Source organism: Populus euphratica, unplaced genomic scaffold (assembly GCF_000495115.2).
Source record: "Populus euphratica unplaced genomic scaffold, PopEup_1.0 scaffold1803.1, whole genome shotgun sequence".
NCBI classification, from domain to species: Eukaryota; Viridiplantae; Streptophyta; class Magnoliopsida; order Malpighiales; family Salicaceae; genus Populus; species Populus euphratica.
The window spans coordinates 1-26,337 of record NW_011501647.1 but is presented as its reverse complement, the minus strand read 5'-3'; the positions used below and the strand labels follow the sequence as shown (position 1 = coordinate 26,337).

At 35.9% G+C, this 26,337-nt stretch overlaps 4 protein-coding genes across 4 annotated transcripts; all 4 read left to right on the top strand.

The window, feature by feature from the left end:
- Positions 1–3,260: 3,260 nt before the first annotated feature.
- On the top strand, positions 3,261–4,006 carry LOC105118224 (pentatricopeptide repeat-containing protein At1g62350-like). Its single transcript, XM_011016123.1, has 3 exons — positions 3,261–3,377; positions 3,591–3,683; positions 3,797–4,006. The coding sequence occupies exons 1-3, from the start codon at positions 3,261–3,263 to the stop codon at positions 4,004–4,006; spliced, it is 420 nt and encodes a 139-aa protein (XP_011014425.1).
- Positions 4,007–5,045: 1,039 nt separating this feature from the next.
- On the top strand, positions 5,046–13,509 carry CLT1 (CRT (chloroquine-resistance transporter)-like transporter 1). Its single transcript, XM_011016120.1, has 10 exons — positions 5,046–5,700; positions 8,471–8,616; positions 9,567–9,604; positions 9,972–10,087; positions 10,245–10,341; positions 10,427–10,462; positions 10,856–10,906; positions 11,020–11,143; positions 12,033–12,158; positions 13,070–13,509. The coding sequence occupies exons 1-10, from the start codon at positions 5,216–5,218 to the stop codon at positions 13,204–13,206; spliced, it is 1,356 nt and encodes a 451-aa protein (XP_011014422.1). The 5' UTR covers positions 5,046–5,215; the 3' UTR covers positions 13,207–13,509.
- A 1,861-nt stretch (positions 13,510–15,370) lies between these two features.
- Positions 15,371–20,190, top strand: LOC105118221 (rhodanese-like/PpiC domain-containing protein 12). Its single transcript, XM_011016119.1, has 8 exons — positions 15,371–15,699; positions 15,817–15,933; positions 16,148–16,242; positions 16,666–16,766; positions 16,883–16,993; positions 17,697–17,805; positions 18,618–18,668; positions 19,780–20,190. Exons 1-8 carry the CDS (start codon positions 15,474–15,476, stop codon positions 19,858–19,860), a joined length of 891 nt encoding a protein of 296 aa, XP_011014421.1. The 5' UTR covers positions 15,371–15,473; the 3' UTR covers positions 19,861–20,190.
- Positions 20,191–20,786: 596 nt separating this feature from the next.
- Positions 20,787–23,750, top strand: LOC105118220 (calcium-dependent protein kinase 34-like). Its single transcript, XM_011016118.1, has 8 exons — positions 20,787–21,820; positions 21,972–22,115; positions 22,196–22,348; positions 22,494–22,609; positions 22,699–22,866; positions 23,008–23,135; positions 23,246–23,345; positions 23,434–23,750. Exons 1-8 carry the CDS (start codon positions 21,148–21,150, stop codon positions 23,527–23,529), a joined length of 1,578 nt encoding a protein of 525 aa, XP_011014420.1. The 5' UTR covers positions 20,787–21,147; the 3' UTR covers positions 23,530–23,750.
- The last annotated feature ends 2,587 nt before the right edge of the window (positions 23,751–26,337 follow it).

Below are 26,337 nucleotides of genomic sequence, written 5' to 3'. Positions count from 1 at the left end.
TGCCAGTCCTGGACGTGGTTTTGATGGTGGCGAACATGGCTGGGAGAGTATATGAAACAGGAGAAAAGGAAAGGTGGGAGAAGCTTTTGTAGGCGATATGATACTTCAAGGACACAAAAAAACTCGGAAAGTAGAACTCTGCTTGTTGATATCTTCGTCAGTTACAGCAAAACTGGGTCAGTGAGGGTGCTGTTAAAACATTCTTTCTTCTCATGTAAAATTGCCTAGGAAAATTCAGCTTGGCCAGAAAACCAGCTATAGACCTCATCTATTTGGTTTCTTTGCAACTTCGATCGATCAGTTTCCTCTTTATCAGCTGACAGAGCTTTTCCATCGGAAAATATGTGGAACTGTTGCTATTTAACCCGGGATGCAACATCAAACCAGGATACCGGACAGCTTAGAGAGCTTGATGAGCAAAACCGAGCATGAGTCCCGAGAAACACTAATATGGAGACACACGGTTCACGTGTAATGATAATAAAAATACAAAAAGGGACCAGTCGATTCCATGTTAATCGTCCGGGGAAGAGGCCAATCGTTTGATATATTCACGGACCAAAGAATCAAAATATTTGTTGTGGTTAGGAAGAAGTTGAAAGCGTAGTTTTTTAAAGTATTTTGTATTTTAAAATATATTAAAATAATATTTTTGTATTTTTTAAAAATTATTTTTCATCTCAATATTAAAATTATCTTAAAAAATTTAAAAAATTAATTTAAAATAAAAATATAAAAAATAATTTTTTTTAATTTTTTTCAAAAACATTTCTGTAACACAATACCAAACTTAATCCCCCGTCGCTAACGACTACGGGAAAAAACTGAAATCCTTGAGCCACCCAAAAGGATAGGGCGTTTCCCTATTCTTTTTAGACTATAGACCAAAGGAAAATATTCGAAGATCTTGCTGGGCAGATTAGTACATTTTTAGCTCTACTTTATCAGGAAGAAGCTTCCTCGCTTTATCAATAAAATAACTTGCAGGTGATTGTTAGGTGTATTGGTATCGAGTTTCAACCAGTTTTTATTTTTTATTTTTAAAATATTTACTTTAAATTAAAATTTTATTTTTTTTGATATTTTTATTGTTTAAATGTGCTAATATAAAAAATAAAACAATATTATTTTAATACATTTAAAAAAAAATTTTAAAAAATAACAACCATCATATTTTCAAATATTCTCTTAGTGTATTTTTATTATTGTGATATTGTATGCTATACAATTGAAAACATTAAATGATTTTTTTTATTTTAAAATCATTCAAAAACTTTTTAAAAAATATTGATTTGATATTTTTTTTAATAAAAATTAATTTGATAAGCATATTGTAATATAAAAATAAACACTCTAGGAAAACAAAATCATGTAAGTTGAATTTCAGGCCAAGTAGTGAAAGAAAAATAAAAATTCAAGGTGTTTATCGGACGCAAATGTCCCAGAGCATATTTGTTATTCCGGTAACAATTATTTTGAATTCTTGACAGATATTATTTTGATTGCAACACACAGACGCAATTGTCTTTGCATGCTTGCCAATCCAACCAGCCACACGCGCACATGTGCGAGCGAATACATTGACTAACTGATTTATTTTTTATTAATTTATTGTGGATTCTATTGTTTGAATAATTTGACATTATATTTTATGTCAGAGAGAAATAAAAACAATGGATTTATCGGTGTCTTTGATTCGCAGAAGACACACTTTACAAGGATATTGACGTCAACAAGTGTCCCCTGGTTTTTTTAAAAACAAGCAAAGCGCCATCGCTTGCTTTCCAAACTTCGCCTGGCAATCCTTGTTGCAGCCATCTGGCTGGCAACCACCTCCATGCAATGGTTTCTTGCGGTGAGCATTCACCAACATTTGTTCATTGCATATATATATATATATATATATATATATAAAACACATAATAATGTTAATATTTTTAATTTACATATTCAACTAGCCTTGAACAGGGGCCCCATCCCTTCTCCGAGAAAAAAGAAAGCTCTCTCTAGCCTTGAAACATCACGAAAACATCACAAGGAAAGCAACTCACAAGCCACAAAAGAGACTACAAGCCCCTACAAAACGAAGCCAGAAACGATCTGGTTTTCGAAGAGGAAAGTGGTTTTTGAATTGTTTGTCGTCAAAAACGACCTGGTTCTATTCTCTTGGGTTGTATGGATGGGTGCTATTACTTATTAGGTAAAGCATTTGCTGCATTGCTGGGAATTTATTTTCGAATTTAAAAACACACATAAAAAAATAATTTGAAATTAAAAAAATCAAATTTTTTTATAAATACGGTCGACCGGAATGCTAAACAAGGCAAAATGGACGAAGCTTGTTCATTTTCTGTAAGTATTAGTCTACCTGAGCATCTAGCGAGTGCTTATAGCTGATGCGTCTAGTTAACGAAGTTTATGGCTGAGTTTTGTGGTATGCAAAGGTGGTAGTTGCTAATCATAGTAAAAAGTCATGGCCTGTAATTTATGCTCAGGCTGCCTGAGATTTGGATGCATATCGTGTCCTGTTTTGTTTGTGTACGAGCCTGGTGTTTGAACATTTTCCTTTTTTCTTCTGGGCCACCAGAGGTTGCTTCACTTTCGCTATCTGTTTTGCCATTTAATTTAGTGGGTGGGTTTATCTTTTCATCACTCTGGGTCGGTCTCGAGGAGCAGTACAGGTTTTGAGAAAAGATGCTCCTGTAGATGTGTGTTTGCTTAGCTTCTAGATCAGGCTTGAATCTGCTGCTTTAGGCATTTGTTGCTGTCCCTTTCTGATGAATAATGTTTTTTGCACTGCTAAAAGATTTTGGAATTGAAGTTTTGGTTTGAACTAGTTCATTAAATCCATATACCAAAAACAAAAATGACTGTGTGGCTGCTATAAATTAAAAATTCAAATTTTAATAATAAAAAAAATGTTGAAATTCGCTCCAAACACCCCCAAACAAATGTGCTGATGTAACTAATGACAATTTTCTTATAGTTTTGGCATTTTTCATGAACATTAACTGCAGTTGCAAAGTGTTACTACTAAAAATTACAAGATGCCAGCCATCATTCAAGGATGCAGAGTAACTTATGAAACAGACAGGATGCTCATTGCATTTGCTAGAAATAGAGGTCCTTTTATATATAACTTTCCCAATGATTTGAATTTTCTGATGGATATGAGAAATTCTTCAGTTTAGACGAGGTTAAAATTACATGGATTGCCAAGCCTGCAGTTGTGAAACTAGTGAAAAAAGAGACAGAGAGTCATGCACATGCAGGCATTTGACTCTCCCAGTGCTTTGATAATACCTCTTCCTTCTGAATGTTTTCACAATCTTATTGGACAACATGATACATTTCAACAGACGTTCTATTATTCTTGTGTGAGCTACAAGTGGATGATCAGAAGCCAAAATTTTGTTTGGAATAATTCTCTCTCTTCTCTCTCTCTCCCCTGACAATATGGTAGCCCAATTATTTCAAGGGCAAAAATATTCACACTGCCGTATTAATTTGCATTGATGTTTACAAGTATTTCGCATATCTTTCGTGCACATGCGATTTTTATTGATTTAGGATCTGTGTGTGTTCTTCAGCTATGCAATGTCCTGCGCAAAGAAATATGGTATCATCGGCCAGACATGTTCTCTTTCAGGGACATGATTATATTTAATGCTCGCAAGAGACAAGTAGGTAGATGAAGCAGAGCAGGTCTGGCAAGATTTGAAGAGAGAGGAAGTTTTGTTAGATCAGCATACCCTTGGGGACATAAGGGCCTTCTTGGATAATGGATTGCCCCCAGATCGAGGCGATGGACATATACGAGGAAACGAGACAATCGCCTGCCGACCCACCAATATCTTTGCCTTTTCATGTGATCTTGAAAGGGATGATTCCATTCCCAGAACTAAGAGATCAGGTAAAAGACGACTTCCTGAAGCTTTTTCCTGGCATGATTGTGTATAACCTAGCCGAAGACTTGTTTGAAAATCAAGATAGTGAAGATGACTAAGGACGGAGTGATCCAGCTCTATGATCTGCTTCACAAGGAATGGTGACTTAATCATCTGCAACAGCTAGAAAAGGTGGATGCCTAGATCGAGAATTGTAGATGAATTAATCATGGCAGAACTCGTTCAAGTTTCTTTTACAGCCATTGGTTGCCCTTCAAGTTAATTTAGAGGGTGTTTCATGCGGTGGTTGAGCTGTAATTTTATAAAATTTTAATTATTTTTTTAATTTTTTGAAAAGCAACATCGTTGGAAACACCCAACATTCACCCGCAGGTAATACCTCCTCCACCAGACTACGACAAATGTAGCTATTATACTTAATTATTTATTTATACCACTCTCTCCTTCCTTGGTGTTTCCCCCCTTTTCAAGGGATTGATTGGTTCTGTCCCTCCCCCCCCCCCCCCTTCAATTCTATTAAAAAGCCATTTCAGAGAAGACAAACAAGACGATCACAGATCAGCGCGTCAATATCCGAGAACTTCGACCTCTCACCCGCCGGAGTAACCGTTACCGTCGTTTTTTAGCGGTGAAAGAGCGTTCCCTTTATTCCATTGAATCAAACGTGTCAAGGCATGATCAAGGAGAAAATCTGGAAAGGGACATTTATTGTTTTAGAAATTAATGAACAGTGCTGACATTTTATGAGATCTAAATAAAATAAAATAATATTTTTATTTTCTCTGATTTTCATGTGCATGTGTTGTTTGGGATACAAGCCAATTATATGACTATAATTAGATACAACTCAAGTGCAAAACAACCGCCTACATGTCAACACCCTACTTCTCCATGACTTCTATCGTTTTAAAAGGGTGCACAAGTATTTTTAAATATTTTTTTATTTTAAAATATATTAAAATAATATAGATATTTTTTAAAAAATTATATTTAATATCGTCAAATTAAAAAATAATTTAAAAAAAATCTTAAAATTTTACCCCAACGGCAAAACTACCCAATCCACACCAAACATGTGCTGAATCATTCTGGAATTGACCTCCGCTTTGTCATCGCAAACGATAAATGGCTCCCTCTTTCAATTATTATTTTTGTTAAATATTCTCCTCTCTTAAAAGCATCCTCTCTCGCTGAGCAATATATAAACACCAAACCTTTCTCATTTCCCCCATCTCTCTCTCCCTCCCTCCAAATTTTCGCTGCTGTCTTCTATTTCTCGACCCACAGAATCCTTATTTAAAATCATAATGACGTCATGTTTCCGGCGGTTAACAACGGGGCCCACGCCACCAAGCGGACCGGCACAATCAAGGAACCGAAGTACGGCAGATATTCTCTCTCTACCTCTAAAACGAATTTCCATAGACCAACAGCCAGGAATTGTCCTGAGATCATCAAGGCAGTACTCCAGATCATTCATGATCGAGGCAGTTGGACCAGGGGACCGATCGGGGGGTGGAAATGAAGCTGAAAAGGCGGGGCCATGCTCGTGCTTGGTGGGAGATCAGACTGTGGGAGGCGTGGTAGAGAGTATAGATCGGACGGTTGAGATTAATGGAAAGAGGACAATAAGCGGGAGTGATAGCAGGAGTAAGGAGGACCGAACGGTAGAGGTGGCGGTTGCAGCGGCGGTTACGGTAGTGTTGGGGGTAGGGAATCGGGTGCTGTATAAGCTGGCTCTACTTCCTCTCAAGCATTACCCCTTCTTTCTAGCTCAGCTCGCTACTTTCGGGTAATTGATTTTTTTTCTGCTAACTGTCTATTTATTCCATTTTTTTTTTCATTTTCAGTGCCGAGTCTTCAAATACTTTCTTTTATAATTTTTTTCAATAATAATGCACGTCCAGATTGCATATTTAGCAAAATAAAAAAGTATTTTTCTTAAATAGCACAAGAGAATTAATATTTGGAAGTGAAATAAACATTTAAGAAGCTGGGGGAATGGATCCGAAATTAAATTGGGGGCTTTTATAATTATTACAAGTGTCACAGACTGAGTCCCAGTCGTAATGTCTTGCACATTTACACTTGTCCTTTACCACTGAGCAATAAGACGACAAGTTCAATTCAATATTTTGCTTCATTTGCGTGTGGTTTCTGTCTATGTATTTTGACCCTTTTTCACCGACCCTTCATTTTTTTTACTATCCTTTTCCTTGGATAGATAACCTCAAATTATTGTGTGGTTCCAGAATTCAATTACTTCATTTCAAGTCGCTTTCGCAGGAAAAGGAATGAACTACGTTTTACTCTTGGTTTTTTTAATAACTTCATGAATTTAAGAGCAAAACTTAGAATTAATAATTTACAAGACGTGTTCATGAATGTGGACCGTGGGGATAGCAACATCGTTATAGGACATTATAATTATTTTTGTTGACCATTTAGGGAGTGTTAATTTATGGGTGGGGCATTTGAATTTTCTCGCCGTATTTTTGAGGGGTGGGTTTGAAAGGGAAGGGAAGGGAGTACAACTTTCGAGACAACCAATCATATTGAGAGATTCGCTATGATAGTAATTTATTTTGATTATTTTACAAGCTGGGTGTTGTACACGGGATCACTTGCTGGATTTTATATTCAATTTGGACTTGTTTGAATAATTTTCATATTATCTTATAAATGTTGTCAAAGCTGTATTTTAAAGTATTTTATTTTTGCATATATTTACTTTTATCAACAACATATCATTGGTCATAAGCTAGCCTCCTTGATTTCTTTCATTAATAAAGTAAAAACTTAATAATAAAGGATATATTAGTAATTATGAAATTAAACTTCCCATCCCCCAACCAAACAAGAATGAAGTTCATAACCTTTTCTTTTACAAATAAGTTCACCACTTTCATTTTCCCTCATTTATATCTAATTAAGGGGACGGTTCATCTTCCATCTTTACCTTTCCTTATCCTTTCTTACCCTTCTCGCACGCAAACCAAACATAATGTACCAGCCTCCTCTTTTCGTCTTTTTCTTCCCACAATTTTTCTGACCATCGAGGCCTACTAATAAATAAGTCATAAATTTTCAAGGTTTTTTTCAGGCTAATTTTCATTAATGGAGACTAGATCTTTCATATTTTTGACTCTTGTGTGCGATAATACTGGATGCCCAACCTTCTGAACCAAATAAGAATATTCCCGGTTGAAAGAATGATCGAGCTTTATAATAGTGTAAAAAGCTGTGCTACGTCAAAAATGTGAAGATGCTGGAGGCTTTATTTGTCTTCTGCACCTTTTGAATGTGGTCGTGACAATCATGCTTTAATGGAGAATTGGGAACTCTCTTCTCTTTCTGTGAAAATTATTGCTGCTTTATTATATAATAAATAATTAAAAAGAAAAAAGAAAACGAGACTTTAGGAATCTTGGAGATATTCTCAGAGCTGCAAAAAGAAAGAAAAAATGGGTTTGTGCACGTAATTGTGCCTTGTGGGTCCAATGCGAATGAGAGCCTTACATAATATTAGAAAACGTTTGTTCATCGCCACATAGATTTCCATGACAGAAAGAAAGCAAAAGCTATCATCATTCATCACCGGCAATTTCTTTCTTCTTCCACAGCTCCATTAGACGCCATCATGTCAAGGGGGCACTTTGACACCATTGGGTGGGCCATGTGATCTTCTAATTTCATAGTCTAATCCCGCTCCCTTAGCTTTTGGTTTGTGGTCCGGAAACAACTTTTGCATTTCACTTCATATTTGTCAAATTGCACTTATGCCCTTCACTTCTTTGAAAGTCACGCTAACCCTCCTGACGGGACCCTTTTCTTTTGGGTTTTTTGGTCCTTTAGCTAATGGGCTTGATAATTTCAGGGTCCCATTAAAATTTAGTGGTTTATTCAACCAAAAGGAAAACAGAAGAAAAGGAAGGGATTGATATTTGATGGTTTATCAACTATCAACCATAATCATAAAAAAAAAAAAGGAAAAAAGGAAGAAAACATTCCACATTCCATCATCAAACTTCATTGATACGTACCTTGGCAATGAGTAACCAAAACTATGGGGTTCTCACTGTTAAAATGTGGAGCATGCGTCTTCTTGTTTCCTAGAATTTTAGACATGGCGTAGAAATTAACGATTGATTGTGGATCCCTGGCTTAATTAGATAAATGTTTCAAGAATTTTGCATAGATGAGTGATAATTTACTAAGAAATGTATGAGTTTGTCCATGAAGGTTTAAAGAAAAACATATTTCAGAATGTACAACGTGATTTTCTTAATTATTCCTGAAGTTCCTAATGCTAATAATGAAGCATTATTAATTATGATGTACATTTTCTCCCTTTTTGAATTTTTCCAATCTCCATTTCTTATGATTGATTCACAAATCAAAACTAAATTTAGGAGCTTTCAGTAAAGAAGTCAGGAGCATTTAGATGTAATTAATGACATTGCTCTCAGGGGTGATTAAATTTTTTGTGCCTCCAAAAATTCAGGATGAACTCAAATGGATCTTATTTTGTTCAATATTTTTCTTTTTCCTTTTTCTTTCAGATATGTTATTGTATACTTCACCATCTTGCATATTCGGCACCGTGCCGGCATCGTTACAGATGAGATGCTTTCTATGCCAAAAGCTCCGTATATTCTTGTTGGACTCTTAGAAGCTCTTGGAGCTGCAACTGGAATGGCAGCTGGAGGTATTATGTCTCATTATTATCTGATGATTTTTCACCTCATTGTGATACTGTGATGCTTCCAATATAAATTTTATGGTTTAGGAGGATCCCAAATTAGCCGGGGTTAGCTATATAGATCCTTTTATGCTATTCAGCTGAATCACTAATCTGCACCTACTAGCATACCATTTTGATTTTTGTAATTTCAGACCTGTTTTAGCCTAATTCTTACACTTTGTTCATTTAAAGGAATCAGCGAATGCACACTGCATATTTAAAATAATACAAGTATAACACCCCATTCCACAAGCAAGATATTGTTCGCTTTGGCTCTTGGGCCTTACGGACTTGTTCTTGGCGGCCATGTATGGTCCCAAAACGTGTTCAATTAGTTACAATACACCTCCTTTAAGGAGTCTAATAACCCCGTTGGCACCATCGAACAGCCAGTGAGCCAGGGTTTGATACTAAATATAACACCCCACCCCACTAACAAGATATTATCCGCTTTGGCCCATGGGCCTCACAGATTTGTTCTTAGCAGCCGCGCATGACCTCAAAAAGTGTTTGACTAGTCAAGGTAAGCATGCTCATCTAAAACCCTCTCTCAAATCTTCACCCGCCGATATGAGATATTACAATGAGCTTCTTGTCCATTAATGATTGAACTTCACTTGTTATATAAATACCATAAAACATATCTGATGCTCAATCTCAGAATTCTATACATATGTTATTGAAGTACACTTCAAGAATGCCATTTCTTATTTTTACATTTCTCTCAAACATTAATATCGGGACAATACGTTTATAATTTTCTTCAGGTGCATAAGATATGTTTCTTTGACTGCTAACACTATCTTTTCTGATTGCTACTAAAACAATTTGTATCTAGTTTCATGAGTTTGTTGCGGGTAAAAATTCTGTCAGAATCTGACCCACTCTATTTGTAATCTTCTGCCTCGAATCAGCAATTCTTTCTGGAGCATCAATTCCAATTTTGTCTCAGGTAAGACTCATTCATTCGATGGCTTGTTTTCTCTTGAGACGGTAGGTTAATACTTGTAGAATCCTTTTTTTTGTTCAACCAGTTTAGCTACTATTTTGTTATTCTTGAAGAACACGCTTTAAACTAAGAAAACTTCGAGAGCTGAAGGCTGAAGTTGAAGGCTAAAACATTAGAAGTGAGAAAGTAATTGATTTTAATGCAAAAGGTATCCTGATATAATAAAGCAAAATGTATACTTCATACTATAATGTGATGAACTCTCTGTTAACAAAATTCAGAAGCTCACAATTATCTGAACCATTCTTGTTTTCAAATGGTAGATTATCAACAATTGGGTAGTTAATTTTGTCCATTACTTTTCCTGCAGACCTTTCTTGTATGGCAGATTCTCTTGTCCACTATTTTTCTTGGAAGGAGATATAAAGTCAACCAGTTGCTTGGATGCTTCTTAGTTGCCGTTGGTGTAATCATAACCGTGGCAAGGTAAACTTCTATATCCAAACCGAGAGGCATGTTAATTGTAATCTTGTGTTTAGAAATCTACAAATTATTGTCTGATTGCCCAGAAGGATACCAGTTTGCATCATTCACCAGTTGTAGTTTGAGTATTTCAATTGCATGGCTATGTGTACTTCTGCAGCGGACCGAGCGCTGGTTCGTTAAGGGAAGCTGGTATATTCTGGAGTCTTTTGATGATGTTCTCTTTTTTCTTACAAGCCGCAGATACAGTGCTCAAGGTTGGCATTCTAAACATTTATTGCACTTAAGAGTTCCATGCATGTATAGCTGTTCTGTAACGAACCGTAATTTTTTTATTTGTAGGAAGTCATTTTCTCGGATGCTGCTAAGCATTTAAAGGTATGTTCTAAAATTGATAGTGCCTATTTGGTTTCTGAGACCCATCAGGAACGTTTTGGCAACAGAAAGAAGTTGTATTCAACTTTTATTTCATTTGAAGACACTATTGATGTGTTTTTTTTTTTTTTGCTGGGAGGGGGGGCGGGGGGTTGTAAAATTTCAACATGGCATCAATGTTTTCAAACTCAATTTCATTTTCAGTAATGGCAACAGAAAACTGATTCAGTTGCTATCTTAAGAAGAGATGATCATTATCATAGGTGATTAGAAGCTGCCAAATTATCTTGTATGCATGGAAATGAAATTGGATAAGTAACTACTTCTGCCTCTTTTAGTACCTTGTCTTTTAGATCTTGATGTTATATAAAGACAATGTTGTTCCATCAATTGCAGGGGGGTTCTGTAGATCTGTTTGTAATAAACTCCTATGGATCTGCTTTCCAAGTAGGTACTCAGCTATGATTTAAAATCCTCAGTTCTTGCTATCACTTAAACAGTTGTCTTTTGATTGCAGCATGAGTGTAAGTCTAAATTTTTTGTGTCTACATGTTCTGTAGGCACTGTTTGTATGCCTTCTTCTACCATTTATGTCGAAATTATGGGGTATACCATTTAGTCAGCTTCCAAACTATCTTAAAGACGGGGCAGTTTGCTTTCTAAACATTGGCAGTTTATCTAGTGGTAAGCTATGATTTATTAATACACCATCTTATCGATTAATTTTGTTTCAATGTTTGTCACAGCTAAAGTCAGTATAATGTGTCATAAACCTGGATAAATGGAACTTAATTGGATGCATTTAATCATGTTTGAGAGATTATTGAGAGGAATTAAAGCTGCATTGTATTATCTGTATCAAGAATTAGTTTCTTCATGTTCTATCTCAATTATAACATTGTTTTGAATGATTTGAACAATTGAGGTTACTTTACTGCCTTGGTTATTTATGTAAATGTATTTATTGAAACTATGATGTTTATCTGTGTGATGTATTTTAATTCTCTCTCTTATGTGATTGCCACTCAAGCAATTACTTTTTATATCTCGGGATTTGGTGTAGTATCGGGTAGAATGATGCAAAAGGGTCTGTACAACTGACCCCAACTAGTTTAGGATTTAGGCTTTGTTGTTGTTGTATTAGAGGTGAAAATTTAAAATATAGTTAAACATGCATGTGAGGATAGAATGTAAATACAATTGTAAAAACTCGTTGAATTTATTTTATACATATTATAAAAGGCATCCTCTTAAATTTATGTTCATATAGCTGATGCTGAATGGTTAACTTATACATTGCAGACTTTTGCTTTCTGTTAATTGGAATGTGATATAATGCTACACCTCATCTCAATCTCTCACTTTCATGCATGGAAGGGCTCATTTCTACAGTTCCGTAACAAGCATAAGAGATTTATTTTTGTAAAATATAGAGAAGAGCATAGCATTGTGACATGAATGAAGTTTGAAATTGGGCAAGCTTTTATAATCTTCCTTTTTCGTAATGGTACAGTTATAGTCTAATGCTATGATGATGTAACATTTTATTTCTTTTAAACTTGGTTGTCCACAGGATGTGATGGTGCACCTCTGCTTCCTTTGTTGTTTGTGATTGTCAACATGGGGTTTAACATCTCATTACTGCATCTCCTCAAGATCTCTTCTGCTGTTGTGTCTTGCCTTGCTTCCACCTTTTCTGGTATTTTTCTCTCTGTTTTCTTTCCTAATCAGAGTAGCTGCAACTTTCAATAGCCTAATCCAAAAGTTTGCAAGCCTATTAGTCACCGAACCCAAGAAAAAGGACCATAGTTGCATTTGGATCCCATGTTAGATGTAATTTGATGGGATTATTGCCCTTTTTTTCTTTTGGAGAATTTGGAAGGGGCGACAAACTTTTCACATCAAAGCCCTCAGCTTGAGCCATTATGATATGCAGTGTGAATGGTTGGAAACTGTGCAACATGTGTTCCGTTAGCCAATCATACATCATTTTGGGCTTAATTGTTTTCCTCGAATGACCGAACGTGGCCATTAATGATACCACTTTCTGTTCTAGAAAAGTTATAGGATCGTTGAGGGCCTGTTTGGTATTACCAACTGTTTTTGCTTTTCGAAAACAAAAAAACTGTTTCATATCTCATCACGAATCACTAGTTAGTCTATTAAAGGAAATGAACATCCACTTTTACTGTTCACAGGAACACTCTTAATCCTGTCAATTTGGGATCTTGGGAACAAGCACCATAACGATCCATGTTAAACATTGACATCAAAGAACACTTCGATCAAAATGCGTGGCTTCATTTAAGTGCCAATACAGTCGCATAACGTACTCCTTAAAAGTGCCTTTAATCTTTATGACACTTGTCGGCATGGTACTTGGGAAGTAAACGGAGAGGTTATTTTGAATAACTTTGCATAATGGCTCTTCTATCTCACCATTTACTATATTCTGCCGCATAAATACAGTGAAGATAGCTTTCATATAGGTTTGCTGCAACTCCATGAAGCTATCATCAGAGCATAATCGTTCAACACTTTCTCATGCTGATTTGTATCACGAATTTATTCAACTGATAATTGGTTTTTCCCTTGTGTTGTCTATGGCAGTACCAATAGCTGTGTATGTGTTCACATTGCCATTGCCATATCTTGGAGTCGCATCCTCCCTTCCAACTGGCTTTGTCGCTGGAGCCATCGTCCTTGTTTTGGGGTTGCTCATCTATGCCTGGACGCCATCCAGGTAGAGCTTCTTTTGGTCACCCAATTACACAATACATCGTTGTTTTTGTCTTCATTTACGTTTTCAACCTCAGAAAATGGTGTCGACTGGATTTCTGGTCACAGATAATAATCGGAAAAAAAAGAAGAAGAAGAATGCTGACATTGTCGTTGTAATTCCTTTTGTTGTTATAATCGCAAGTGCAATTTTTTGGTCAATGTAAAACTGCTAATGCACATCCATGATAAGTTTCTGAGCAAAGATAACATTTGGTAGAGGAACAGTGGCGAAGGCCTTTCAGGGAAATTGCCCACCTTATTATTTTAGGGGAAAAAAAGCGTTCTCCTAGTGCAAGTACTATCTCAGTGTTTATAGGTTATTGCACTTCAGTTTGTTTATGCTTGTAAATTTGTTCAAATTTGGAAGTCTTAACTAACAAGGAAAGAGAAGTCAGACTCACAGTAACAGAAGGGGACAGCAACTCAACGAAATAATATCCTGTCACAAGGACCCTTGCTGTCTCTGCTACCTGTGATGACGACATGCATTACTGATTGAGAATCCACCTCCTTCCAGAAGCCCCGCCTTGTAACCGGTTCTACCCCGTCTCAAGCCTGTATTCTGCCGCCTACCAGCACCATCTGTATTCAACTATACCCAGCCTTCCTTTCGGGGAGTCCAGTGAATATAATTTACCGTTACCTAAAGACCACCTCAAATTATCAAGTTCAAGACCCAGTTCTTGTAAACGCCAAAATTCTTAAATAAATGACAAGAATATACAAAACCAAATTAAAAATTCAAAGAAAAGGCAATGCACTTTATCTTGTTCATGAGTAGGAATTATATCCACTCTATCTTCTTACTCACCCCTGTACACATTCCTTGAACCCATTATTACCAAAATGTATAACAGAAATCTTGAATTTCGAGATGTAGAAATGGGTTTTGCCGCTTCGCATCTGGATTTTGATGAAGCTTGTGCGAGATTCCAGCAATGAGAAGAAATGATCACACTAAACTGTGAAATCATGAGAAAAATCAATTACAATCACTAATTTTTTTTGTTTGAGTTGGGTCCGGGAGGAGAGATAAACTAATTTTTCTGGAGAAGATTTTCAATCGATTGACGAGAGAGAAAAATGTTGTCATTTGGGTTTTGAAATTTTTTGGTTTTTTTATATGAGTGTATTTTGGTTTTTTTTTTATTAGATTTGAAATTTTTTGTTGCCCTAATTTTTCAAAACACGTCAGACAAATGTAAAATCAACTAAATTATAAGATATCAAGAATAATTTTCCGATAGATTTATTTTTTTGACACTAGATGGTATTTGGACACTGGTAAACATTAAGATGGATGGGAGTTTGCTTTGTTCTTGGGATAAATTTTTATTTGTCTTTATTTCAATTTCTTCGAAATAACATAGAATAGCAGAAAGGAGATAGATTATACTTTGGAAGAAGAAATTATGAACTTAACAGATGTTTAAAAAATTATAAAATACAGATAGATCTCTTCTAACATATTGGCACCAAACCATTTCAGGTGTTAAAGATATAAATTAACCTACTTTTCGGCACGATCATTGAGAATTTTAGAATGGATCGAGATGTCTGTGTTAAAAATTCTATTTTCTCCGGGATTCATGCATATTATCTCAGGCTTTAATATGACGATTCAACACTTTATATATGAGACTATATTCTTACTGGCCATTCCCCTGCCATGAAGTAGTTCCTACAAACGAGGCTTCTAGCTGTTCTGGAGAGGACGAGAGGCGTATAGAAAGCTCTGTTCGCTTAGTGTAAGAGAAGTTAAAACGTTGGTAGTTTTGCAAAAATGTCTGGTAATCAGCCTGGCTTACAAACCAAAAAGGTCCTGCAACGTATCCTGTAGCAACCATGGTGTAACAAGAGACAACAATGACAGACAGTGAGCTCGACATAGACATCATTATCGTCAATAGATAATGTTGTGCTAATTAACCCGCTACCATTCATAATAGCCGAAGGAAGGATGGGATTCATGTTCATGGAGGTCAAGAAACATGGAAAAATTATGCAAGAGTATGGGCTCCTCGAACAAGCCCCTAAACCAGGCCACATCCTGTCAGCATGGGCCTATTATCTCAATGGGCTCATACAATGATCACTGTTTCTTATTCTTTTTCCTTCGAACTCATCACTTCCATTGGTATTGTCGACCCATTGTATTGCAGGGTGACACGAGCAATTCCCTGTTGTCTCTCTAACTCTGAAAGCTTGAAAAAAAAAAGACCAAAAAGAAGCAATGTTAAGAGCAACTCACATCCCGCCGGTAGCAACACCAGCACTCTCTTCTCTCAAAATCTGTCTGATTCCCGCCCTCTCACTCTCTTCTTCACTTCCTCACCTTTACAAACTCTCTACATTTGCTCCACTTCATAATTTCCTTCCAAAAACAGCACCACCCAGTTCATCTCCTATCTCCTTCAAAAGGTTCTTACCATTGTTGGGTCACCAATCTTGTCCCAAAGGTACATCTGGGCAATTCTATCAAAAACCCTATGTTTCTTTTTTCCTACTTTGGTCTGTTAAACATGCATAATGGGACTTTGCATCGAAAGTTTTGATTATTTTGTGCTCTGTTTCAGCTTCTTTTAGTTCTGGGAGCGGCACTGGAGGTGGAAGAGAGTTATTGGTGCAGCACTTGCTTGTTAAAGAAGATGACCTCAAGCTTCTGTTGGAGCTTCAACAGAGAATTTCAGGAGGTTAGTCACTATTATACATTTGATGTACGATGCAGAATTTGCTTCTTGAATTCATGTTTTATTTTTATATCAAGATTGCATTGATAATTTATTTGACGATAAAAGGTTGTCTTTCTTTGGAAAAAATAGAAAAGAGTGTGTGTTATGCGGTTTAAACTATTATACAAGATTTATTCTAAAACTAATTTTTTTATTGTGTTTTTTCCATTCTAAGGAGGAGAGGATTTGAGTGACCTTGCAGTGGAATACTCATTATGTCCATCAAAAGAAGAAGGGGGGATGCTTGGCTGGGTTAGAAAAGGGCAAATGGTATGTGGATTGCGATGAAATTCATTTTCATGCGCGTTGAAAATTTTAAATTAATTCCTTAATTCCTGGTTGGTATTTTGTATTCACTAATGGGAGGTTCACCAGGGAACACATGGTTTAAGGAGAGTATGGTTTTTTAAGTTGCATTGCTGTTCCATTTCTTGCCAGGAAGGTAGGAGCATGCTGTTAATAAGTTTAGTGGTTATATCATAGTTGGTGGCCTCATCTGCAAATTTGGCAAGCAAGTCCTGGTACCTTAGGAAGCTCAGGTTTTAATGAACTGCCCAATGAATTCAATGATTTTCCTTAACATTTTAAGTGTAGATGGATGGATTGGCTTTACTCACACTCAAGACACCAAAGATACGAATAACTCAAATTTACCTGGCGATCACTTTGATAATTAATGTTCAAGTGTCACAGGTACCAGAATTTGAGGAAGCTGCTTTTAGTGCCCCTTTGAACAAAGTTGTAAGGTGTAAAACTAAATTTGGGTGGCATTTGTTGCAAGTTCTTTCTGAGAGGTATGCTAAAGAATCCTATTCCATTTGATTTCTGTGCCAAAGAGAAGGCAGTATTGGCACCTACTCGTACTTTTCCATGAATTTGTTTCTTTTGAATCTGTAAATTGTGCTACCAGGGAAGAATCTCTACTTGGGGAAATTCAAGCAGATGAGCTCCATGTAAAAATCCAAGATCCTACATTTGCCAAAGAAGCTCAATTGATTGATGTTCGAGAACCTGATGAAGTGTATGCTCTCTTTTTGCATTTTGCTCTCCTACTCAAGCAGCCTTTTTTTTCCTTCTTTCTGAAATTAAGTTTTATTGATTACTGACATGTCCTCCAAATTCTTGATATTTTTATCCTTCATGATTTTACTGTGTTTATAACTATAGCATGTTTTAGTTCGAAATCTTGTTATTATTCTTTGGGTGATGATTTAAATATGAGCAGTTTTTTCCAAGTATTGTGTGGATTAAAGAACTTATAGGTTGATATTGTACATCTTACAATCATCCATAGTAAATGAAGAATTGTAAGCACTGTCTGCATATTTAGGGATCTTGCGTGAACTTGATTACTTTGCAGTATTTTTTTCTAGAAAGGCATCTAATTCACCAGCCAGTTTAATTAGATGATTAAGAGGTTTACTTTGTGGATTATAAATAGCAGGTCTTCTTGCAATTGTCAACTTGTGAGATAAGGAGTTATGGGTAAATGTTTATAATCCATGAAATTGAGGTTTGTTCTTGAGCAAAAAAATCTGGTTGAGGGGAAGGGAGGCAGCTCTCACCATATCTCCTTGTTGGGTGCATGACAATATGTGTGTCCTAAGATTTTTTGGTATCCTTTTTTTTTTTTCTAATTTGCTTTTCATTTCCTTTTTGTTTTGATCCCTTGCCAGTGATTTGCATTTTAAGTTTTAACTGCTCTGATCATCTCTACATGGTAGGGCCAAAGCTTCATTGCCAGGTTTTGAAGTACTTCCCCTCCGTCAGTTTGGAAGCTGGGGACCAGAAGTTACAACCAAGTTTGATCCTGAAAAGGATACTTATGTTATGGTGCGTATATTTGTCATTTAGTGCATAAAGTTTCCTCTCTATTGTATAATCTTATTTCATACAAATGAAGACATGTTGTGATATGAAGCATCTTATCTGTACTGATTTTCCGATTATATTTAAATATATAGGGTTTTTTTTTCAATTTTTTATGCACTTTCCTATTGATAAGAGGGAGAATTTTTTTGGCGTCGTCACTATTTTTCTTAAGAGCATTGCTGCTAATGGGTGTTCCAAAGTTTATAATGTGATGCATAGCCTATAGTCTGGACCGAGATTGTCACTTTTGTGGTAATCTTGCTGCAGTTTTATATTCTTTTGTATTTTTCTAATGGCCTTGCCATATACTTTATTGATCTTCCTGGAGTGCTGTGACAAATGCCTTTAATTCATTGGTATGAATTATAGAAAAATCTATTTACTATCGCAGCAATTTCTTTTGTTGAGGATGCTTGGTAGTATTACTAAATTATGCCTGTTCTTAGAAAATCTCAACTTTTGAGATAGAGCAATTGATCTGGTTAATATCTTTATGCTGTTCGGTTAATTTTCTCCTAATCAGTTTGAACATAGATATACTTGAATTCTGTGGTTTTTTTATTCTGCCGGACCTTTTATTTGTTTTTTCATCATGTACTATCCATGGCTCATACGTTGTATATTTCCCTTGTATTTTAACCATAATTTTTCTTTCTTTGCTATTATATGCTTTTCTTTTTCTGGAGTTCCAGTTTTTTTGCAAAAGCAAATCTCTTTGCGGAAGATAAAAGCCACTCCTTTCTTTAGAATGCTAAGTAATGTTTTGTTTCCAGTGTCACCATGGGATGCGGTCACTACAGGTTGCTAAGTGGTTGCAGTCTCAGGTAAACTTTATCTTTTATACTTCTTTTCTTTAGTAACGATAAATAAATTGTTGTAGGGGTTGTGAGCTACCACAAGGAAACAAGCATTGTAATCTTTTTATTTCACTGTGTTCTTTTTATTATGTTGTGAAGCTTATTTCAGAAGGAATTATCAGAATATCATCTCAGCACTTGATTTTGTCATTTATAAATTTAAGTTGAAATGCCCTTTTGGGAAACTCCATCTTTCAATTTTCGGGGAAAAGAAGCCATGATAATTTCCTTAGCTGATGCTCTGTATCATCAAATTGGATTTGTGTCACGGCCACCATTATAGCTTGCTTCTGTCTTCCATGAAGTCTTTCTTTATTATGTTCTAGTACTTCCATGCATCATCTTCCTTGAGTTTTAATGCAGCAATGACAATCTTTCTGCGCCATTCACGGGCATCCTTTGTAGTTTTACACATGAATCTTTAAAGTAACAGTGCATTAAGCAGGCTGTGCTGATTTCCCTGTTTTAGAATCTGTACTATCAAATTAAAGATGAGCTTGGATTTTTCTCATACGTTTTCTGGTTGAATCCCACTTCAGTCTATCTTACCAGTCTCTGTGGTCCACAGGTGTCATTCTATCCGATCACTAGGGTCTGCATTAGCCCCTACATGCTTTGGTCCCGATCAGTATTTGATTGATCCTGTATTAGACCATGCTGATTTTCCTGTTTAATGCTCTGCATTATTTAGATTGTGTCAGAAGTGTCCATTACACCTCTCTTGTAGTCCATAGGAATGATTCTTCTTCATTTTCTGGGACAACCTTGTATCTTTCCCAAAAAAACAAAAAAACAGAATAAGAAGCCAGTGATCCTTTTTTTTGGGTCCAATTGGTTGTTCTGTGTATTTCAGCAAATTTATTACTTTCCTTCCATTTTTTTCTGCAATATCCACAACTTTATGCATTTACACGCTACTCTGTAGTCTGTACGGGTTACAAAAGGCATTTTTTCTGAAGAATTGCCCTTGTTTTCAACTCCTCGGAATTGATTCTTCGACAATTTTTGCACCTAATTGTATTTTTTTAATGTGGTTCAGATTGTAATCTCACTGTTTCATTGATTCTTGATTATTCAGGGTTTCAAGAGAGTATTTAATGTGTCCGGGGGCATACATGCATACGCTGTCAGGGCCGATCCATCGATTCCCACGTACTGACAAGCCCATTTTTGTTAATTGAGTTACCTTGCTTCAGTTGTTGCTCTTCTCGAATCCATACTGTTGTGATGTTGTATGCAGCAGCTATTGGGGTTTTTTGAGAAAGAACATGAGATAAAAGGGTTCTCTATAGAAATTTTTCTTACGAGTTCTGCAGTTATTCCCCCAAGAAAAGAGAACAGAATGAATTTGTCTTGTTTCCTCTATCTTATTTAATGTAACTAATACCAGAAATGGAATTTTCCACTCAGATGATGTCATACATTTGCCACTGAAGGGCTATGGAAATGAATTAGTTTTCTCCAATAATTTAACAGTAGAGTTGAGAAACATCTATGAAGGAGGCCTCCCTCCTTCGACTTTTTTGGAATATGATCTGTTAAAAAGTAAATTATAGTGGGTGTTCATTCAGCTGATAAACACCAGAACCTACGCGATGGTGCGAATGTGGTTAAGTTGTGATGCTTGCGCATTGTATTTTGATGAAACAGGGGCAGTGGCGTTTAATTAGTAATTTTTGACTTGAAGTTGCTCTGGTTTCAAGGGGTTGAAACCCCATAACTGTGGTCCCGATCAAAAAAAGGAAGAAGAAGAAGACATCCATAAAAAGAATGCATTATGCTGCAAATTATGGCAGCCTGGTTTTGTTTTGCTGAAAAGGTCAGTCCAGAGAGAAGCAATCTAATATTTCTGTTTCATATGATCACTGTTAATAAATTTTCTGTATAATAAGGCCAGGGCAATCCTTGAAATACCTGTCGCGGCGCAGCGAAGAACAGTTGATAAGTTTGCAGTCTCCTAACAAGCGAAAAAAATCCAGCAATCTACTTTCATTGTGGGTAAGTACAGAGGTATCTGTTCCAGCATTTTAGCAAGAGTGCTAACTATGACATTAGCTGTGCGATCTATTAATATATTCACAATAGGGAATACTAACTAAACTTTAAAAGGATACAACAAACGGTCATTTAATTTTCCCGGGAAACTCTCTCAACCAACAATGGTTATTTGCTTCCCACTAATTTCAGAACAAGCGCCAAAAATAGACTCATTCAACACACTATGCACACGCCAGACCCTAAAATTCCTCACTGTCAATCCTCTTTCAGTCCTTGCACCAAAATCCAACCTGTTTCCACTCATTTTCTCCATAACATTTTTATGACTCTTTCTAATCCTCTCTTTCCTCACACATCTTCCCTTCCCCCAATCAAAAAAAATTAAGGGACTCTCTCCTTAATCCACCACTACCACCGTCGCCGCCACCCATTTTGTTTCCCTTCCACAATGGGCAACTGTTGCTCCAGAGGTGGTGCCCAGGATGCCTCAGCTAACAAGGAAGACACCACCGAGGGTACTGATCGTACCAATGGTCAGCTGGACGCTCCCTCCACCACCCCACCTTCACCCCCTCCAGGAGCTTCCCCTAAGCCTGCCAAGGTTACCCCTATTGGACCTGTCTTAGGCCGTCCGATGGAAGATGCAAAATCCATTTACACCATTGGAAAAGAACTTGGTAGGGGACAGTTCGGTATCACACATTTGTGTACTAACAAGGTCACTGGCGAGCAATTCGCATGCAAAACAATAGCCAAGAGAAAGCTTGTTAACAAGGAGGATGTGGAGGATGTTAGGAGGGAGGTTCAGATTATGCACCATTTAACGGGTCAGCCTAATATTGTGGAACTCAAGGGAGCCTACGAGGATAAACATTCGGTTCATTTGGTGATGGAGTTATGTGCTGGAGGAGAGCTCTTCGATCGCATTATTGCCAAAGGTCATTATACGGAGCGTGCTGCAGCTTCTCTGCTTAGGACCATTGTTCAAATTGTGCACACCTGCCATTCCATGGGAGTCATCCATAGGGATCTCAAGCCGGAAAATTTCCTTTTGCTCAACAAACATGAGAACTCCCCGCTCAAGGCTACCGATTTTGGCCTTTCTGTGTTCTACAAGTCAGGTTGCAATCCTATACATGATACCTTCTTTCTCGTTTTTTTCCCCTCCAGAATATCGACCGAACCATGAATGAAGAAAGGGATGGAAGAATAGCAGGCATGTCATTGGTACAGATGTTAACAACGGGTTTTTTTTGCTTTCCTTCCTGACAGGAGAAGTATTCAAAGACATTGTTGGGAGTGCATATTACATTGCACCTGAAGTCTTGAAGAGAAGATATGGACCAGAAGCTGATATATGGAGTGTTGGGGTCATGCTGTATATTCTTCTAAGTGGTGTTCCTCCTTTTTGGGCAGGTAAATCTTGCTTTACCAATTTTCTTTTCTAATCATAGATGGTATCAATGAGATTTTTTATGCTAATGTTAACCTGCCAGAATCGGAACACGGGATATTCAATGCAATCCTACGCTGCCATATTGATTTTACCAGTGATCCTTGGCCTTCAATATCACCTCAAGCAAAAGATCTTGTTCGGAAGATGCTAGCTTCAGACCCCAAGCAAAGGATGACTGCCATCCAGGTTCTCAGTAAGTGCGCTTTAGCTCTACCATCTTCAAATTATACGCAGTAGTGATTTCACAAGACATCCAGTTTGTAATAATGCAAGGATATTATTCACCCATCAGCAACTATTGAGCAGGTTTCTGATTTAGTGTGTTTGGTTTTCATTAGGTCATCCATGGATTAAGGAGGATGGAGAAGCTCCTGATACTCCTCTTGACAATGCAGTGTTGAGTAGGCTCAAACAATTCAAAGCAATGAATAACTTCAAGAAAGTTGCTCTAAGGGTACTACAAAATTTCACCATTTTGAAATAAATTAAACATGTGTTGCATGAACTTGTGCTTATCTTTCCCTCTTCGCAAAACGGGATTAGGTCATTGCTGGCTGTTTATCAGAGGAAGAAATCATGGGATTGAAGGAAATGTTCAAGGGCATGGACACTGACAACAGTGGTACCATAACACTTGAAGAGCTGAAACAGGGACTTGCTAAGCAAGGGACGAAACTGTCTGAATATGAAGTTAAACAATTGATGGAAGCTGTAAGTTCTAGTCCATCTCGATGCATGAGATCAAAACATCATGTTGGAGAAGATAGTCGAGCAAAATGCTGAATTCTTTTATATATCTTCAGAATCTGTTAATGATTTCTCTGTTGTTTTTCCTCCTATCTCCATAAACAGGCTGATGCAGATGGCAATGGGACCATAGACTATGACGAATTCATCACAGCAACAATGCATATGAACAGAATGGATAGACAAGAGCATCTTTACACTGCCTTCCAACACTTCGATAAAGATAATAGCGGGTAATAACATTAAAAAATATGAAATTTGCTTCATTAGATTTTACATCATTTTAGCAGCCTTGGTAATATAATACAAATGCTCATTTTTATAAACTTATGCATATACGTAGGTACATTACAACTGAAGAGCTAGAGCAAGCTCTGCGCGAATTTGGCATGCATGATGGAAGGGACATAAAGGAAATCATTTCTGAAGTAGATGCTGATAATGTAAGCACCAAATTAAATTTTAGTCAATAGCTGTAATCCTATATTGTATTTTCAGTTTGTGATGACAAAATCCTGAATATTTTCTCAGGATGGCCGAATCAACTACGATGAATTTGTCGCAATGATGAGAAAAGGAAACCCCGAAGCCAATCCAAAGAAACGACGTAATGATGTATTTGTTTGAGTTTATAGAGGGTGAATCGCAGGGAAAACAGAAGTACTATATAATTTTGTTTTCTTTTAATGGGAGGGGAAGCTGTAGGATATGCAGAAGCTGCCAGCAGAAATTTGGTAGTTCAATGTGGATGTATACCTGTGAAATGAGTGTGCTATTGTCTCTCTCATCTCTAAACAATGTAACTATTCAGAATGAATCATTGCTTACAAAATGTTTAGGGAAGTAAAGGGTGCATTTTGTTTTTCATTGTATTTGTTCCTCTCCAGTTTAGGAATGTATCTTGTGATTCTGATTGCTATAGAATTTCTAACAAGAAATTTGATGTTGTTTTTAGGAACTCTTTGTTCTTTTGGTAGAATTTATGCTTCCCGTTTTCTCTTTAGCACAAGATTCTTTTTGTCAGATTAAGAGATGAATAGAAGACATGCAGAAATGATAAATATATACACAAACAATTGGCAGCCATTCAAAGAACATCATTTTTCATCCTTTACAGTAAAACTCGGCTGAATCTTCGGTACAATTTGAGCAGTTCCAATTTCAAAAATCCTGATGCATTCATGTCCTATTTCGAATTCATAAATTCTGTTTCCCCTTGTTCACAGTGAATCAACAGCACAGCATCTTCAATCCATTAGAAATGAGAGATTAATGATATCAAAACTCAGCGTTGTTAGACATCCATAAGTTGTGGTTGTGCGTGCATTGCATGTATGCAGAGGGGAACCAGCCAGTATTGACACGATTTAAAAAGCTTTGAAGAACTTTTAGAACTAAATGAAAGGTTTGACCCCCTCAAGCTATCTATCACCTGTGTGCTGTGCCGGCATCTTTGTTTTTCTGTTCAGCTACACAATCACGGTACTCGGTTTAATTTTTCGTGAACCGTTGGAAATAATTATTAGTCAGTTTTTCTCTTAATCAAACCCTATTAATTTAGAAATACACCAGGCTCTGTGTTCGTGATTCGCCGTTGGAAATAATAATGTTAATATACTGCAAGAATATTTAGAAAAACAAAGAAAAATATGTAACTTGAATTATAAAACCAACTGAATATGATAAGTTGATTTTATTTAAATTAAGTGATTATTTGTTTATGGGGCTGGGGTTACAGTTGTTTTTAAAATAAATTGCAGCCTTTAAGTATTTGGTATAAAAAAATCATGATCTACTGTTTATAGAGGGTCGGCAAAAATAAATTAAAACTGCAGATTTGTGAAAAGCAACTCTCTGTTACTTTCACTTAAGTGAACAGTGGTGGAGTTACTCTCTATTGCTTTTGTTATTGTTCCAAACTGATCAGGTCCAGTTCAAAGCTAAATATGTTGAATTGAGTCTAATCTAGTTAAAAAAAATTCAACATTTATTTTTTTAATTGTGTTTTATTTAAAAAATTAAAAAGAGATCGCTTGATGATGTAGTATTTGCAGAATTTAATTGTAATCCAATTTTGTTCTTGCCGGATCTGATCTAGTTAAAAAAATTCAGTTTTTATTTTTATTTTTAATTTTTTTATTTAAAAAATTAGAAGGAGATCGTTTGATGACGTAGCATTTGCAAACAATTTTGTTCTTGCTGGGTATGACCTAGTTAAAAAATTCAGTTTTTATTTTTATTTTTAATTATGTTTTATTCAAAAAATTAGAAGGATATTGTTTGATGACGTAGTATTTGCAGAATTTGATCATAATCTCAATTTTATTCTTGCCGGGTCTCATCTAGTTAAAAAATTCAGTTTTTATTTTTATTTTTAATTGTGTTTTATTTGAAAAATTAGAAGGAGATCGTTTGATGACGCAACATTTATAGAATTTGACTGCAATCCAAATTTTGTTCTTAATGATACTTTTACCTGATATTGTTGCGCGCTTAATAAACTATAGAAAATTGCTCTAAGGTTTAATTTTTCGTGAACCGTTGGAAATAATTATTAGTCGGTTTTTCTCTTAATCAAACCCTATTAATTTAGAAATACACCAGGCTCTGTGTTCGTGATTCGCCGTTGGAAATAATAATGTTAATATACTGCAAGAATATTTAGAAAAACAAAGAAAAATATGTAACTTGAATTATAAAACCAACTGAATATGATAAGTTGATTTTATTTAAATTAAGTGATTATTTGTTTATGGGGCTGGGGTTGCAATTGTTTTTAAAATAAATTGCAGCCTTTAAATATTTGGTATAAAAAAAATCATGATCTACTGTTTATAGAGGGTTGGTAAAAATAAATTAAAACTGCAAGTTTGTGAAAAGCAGCTCTCTACTACTTTCACTTAAGTGAACAATGGTGGAGTCACTCTCTATTGCTTTTGTTATTGTTTTAAACTGATCAGGTCTAGTCCAAAGCTAAATATGTTGAATTGGGTCTAACCTGGTTAAAAAAAATTCAATATTTATTTTTTTAATTGTGTTTTATTTAAAAAATTAAAAAGAGATCGCTTGATGATGTAGTATTTGCAGAATTTAATTGTAATCCAATTTTGTTCTTGCCGGATCCGACCCAGTTAAAAAAATTCAGTTTTTATTTTTATTTTTAATTGTTTTTATTTAAAAAATTAGAAGGAGATCGTTTGATGACGTAACATTTGCAGACAATTTTGTTCTTGCCGGGTATGACCTAGTTAAAAAATTCAGTTTTTATTTTTATTTTTATTTTTAATTATGTTTTATTCAAAAAATTAGAAGGATATCGTTTGATGACGTAGTATTTGCAGAATTTGATCATAATCTCAATTTTATTTTTTCCGGGTCTCACCTAGTTAAAAAATTCAGTTTTTATTTTTATTTTTTATTATGTTTTATTTGAAA

Excerpts from the sequence above, each read along its gene's own strand:
- LOC105118224 (XM_011016123.1), top strand. The coding sequence starts at position 3,261 with ATGCACATGCAGGCATTTGACTCTCCCAGTGCTTTGATAATACCTCTT. Across the intron at positions 3,378-3,590 it reads AGACGTTCTATTATTCTTGT|CTATGCAATGTCCTGCGCAA; the intron begins GTGAGCTACAAG and ends TGTGTTCTTCAG. Across the intron at positions 3,684-3,796 it reads TTAATGCTCGCAAGAGACAA|ATCGAGGCGATGGACATATA; the intron begins GTAGGTAGATGA and ends GATTGCCCCCAG.
- CLT1 (XM_011016120.1), top strand. The coding sequence starts at position 5,216 with ATGACGTCATGTTTCCGGCGGTTAACAACGGGGCCCACGCCACCAAGC. Across the intron at positions 9,605-9,971 it reads CAATTCCAATTTTGTCTCAG|ACCTTTCTTGTATGGCAGAT; the intron begins GTAAGACTCATT and ends CTTTTCCTGCAG. Across the intron at positions 10,463-10,855 it reads ATGCTGCTAAGCATTTAAAG|GGGGGTTCTGTAGATCTGTT; the intron begins GTATGTTCTAAA and ends CATCAATTGCAG.
- LOC105118221 (XM_011016119.1), top strand. The coding sequence starts at position 15,474 with ATGTTAAGAGCAACTCACATCCCGCCGGTAGCAACACCAGCACTCTCT. Across the intron at positions 15,700-15,816 it reads TCACCAATCTTGTCCCAAAG|CTTCTTTTAGTTCTGGGAGC; the intron begins GTACATCTGGGC and ends GCTCTGTTTCAG. Across the intron at positions 16,767-16,882 it reads TTGCAAGTTCTTTCTGAGAG|GGAAGAATCTCTACTTGGGG; the intron begins GTATGCTAAAGA and ends TTGTGCTACCAG.
- LOC105118220 (XM_011016118.1), top strand. The coding sequence starts at position 21,148 with ATGGGCAACTGTTGCTCCAGAGGTGGTGCCCAGGATGCCTCAGCTAAC. Across the intron at positions 22,116-22,195 it reads TGTTCCTCCTTTTTGGGCAG|AATCGGAACACGGGATATTC; the intron begins GTAAATCTTGCT and ends TTAACCTGCCAG. Across the intron at positions 22,349-22,493 it reads GACTGCCATCCAGGTTCTCA|GTCATCCATGGATTAAGGAG; the intron begins GTAAGTGCGCTT and ends GGTTTTCATTAG.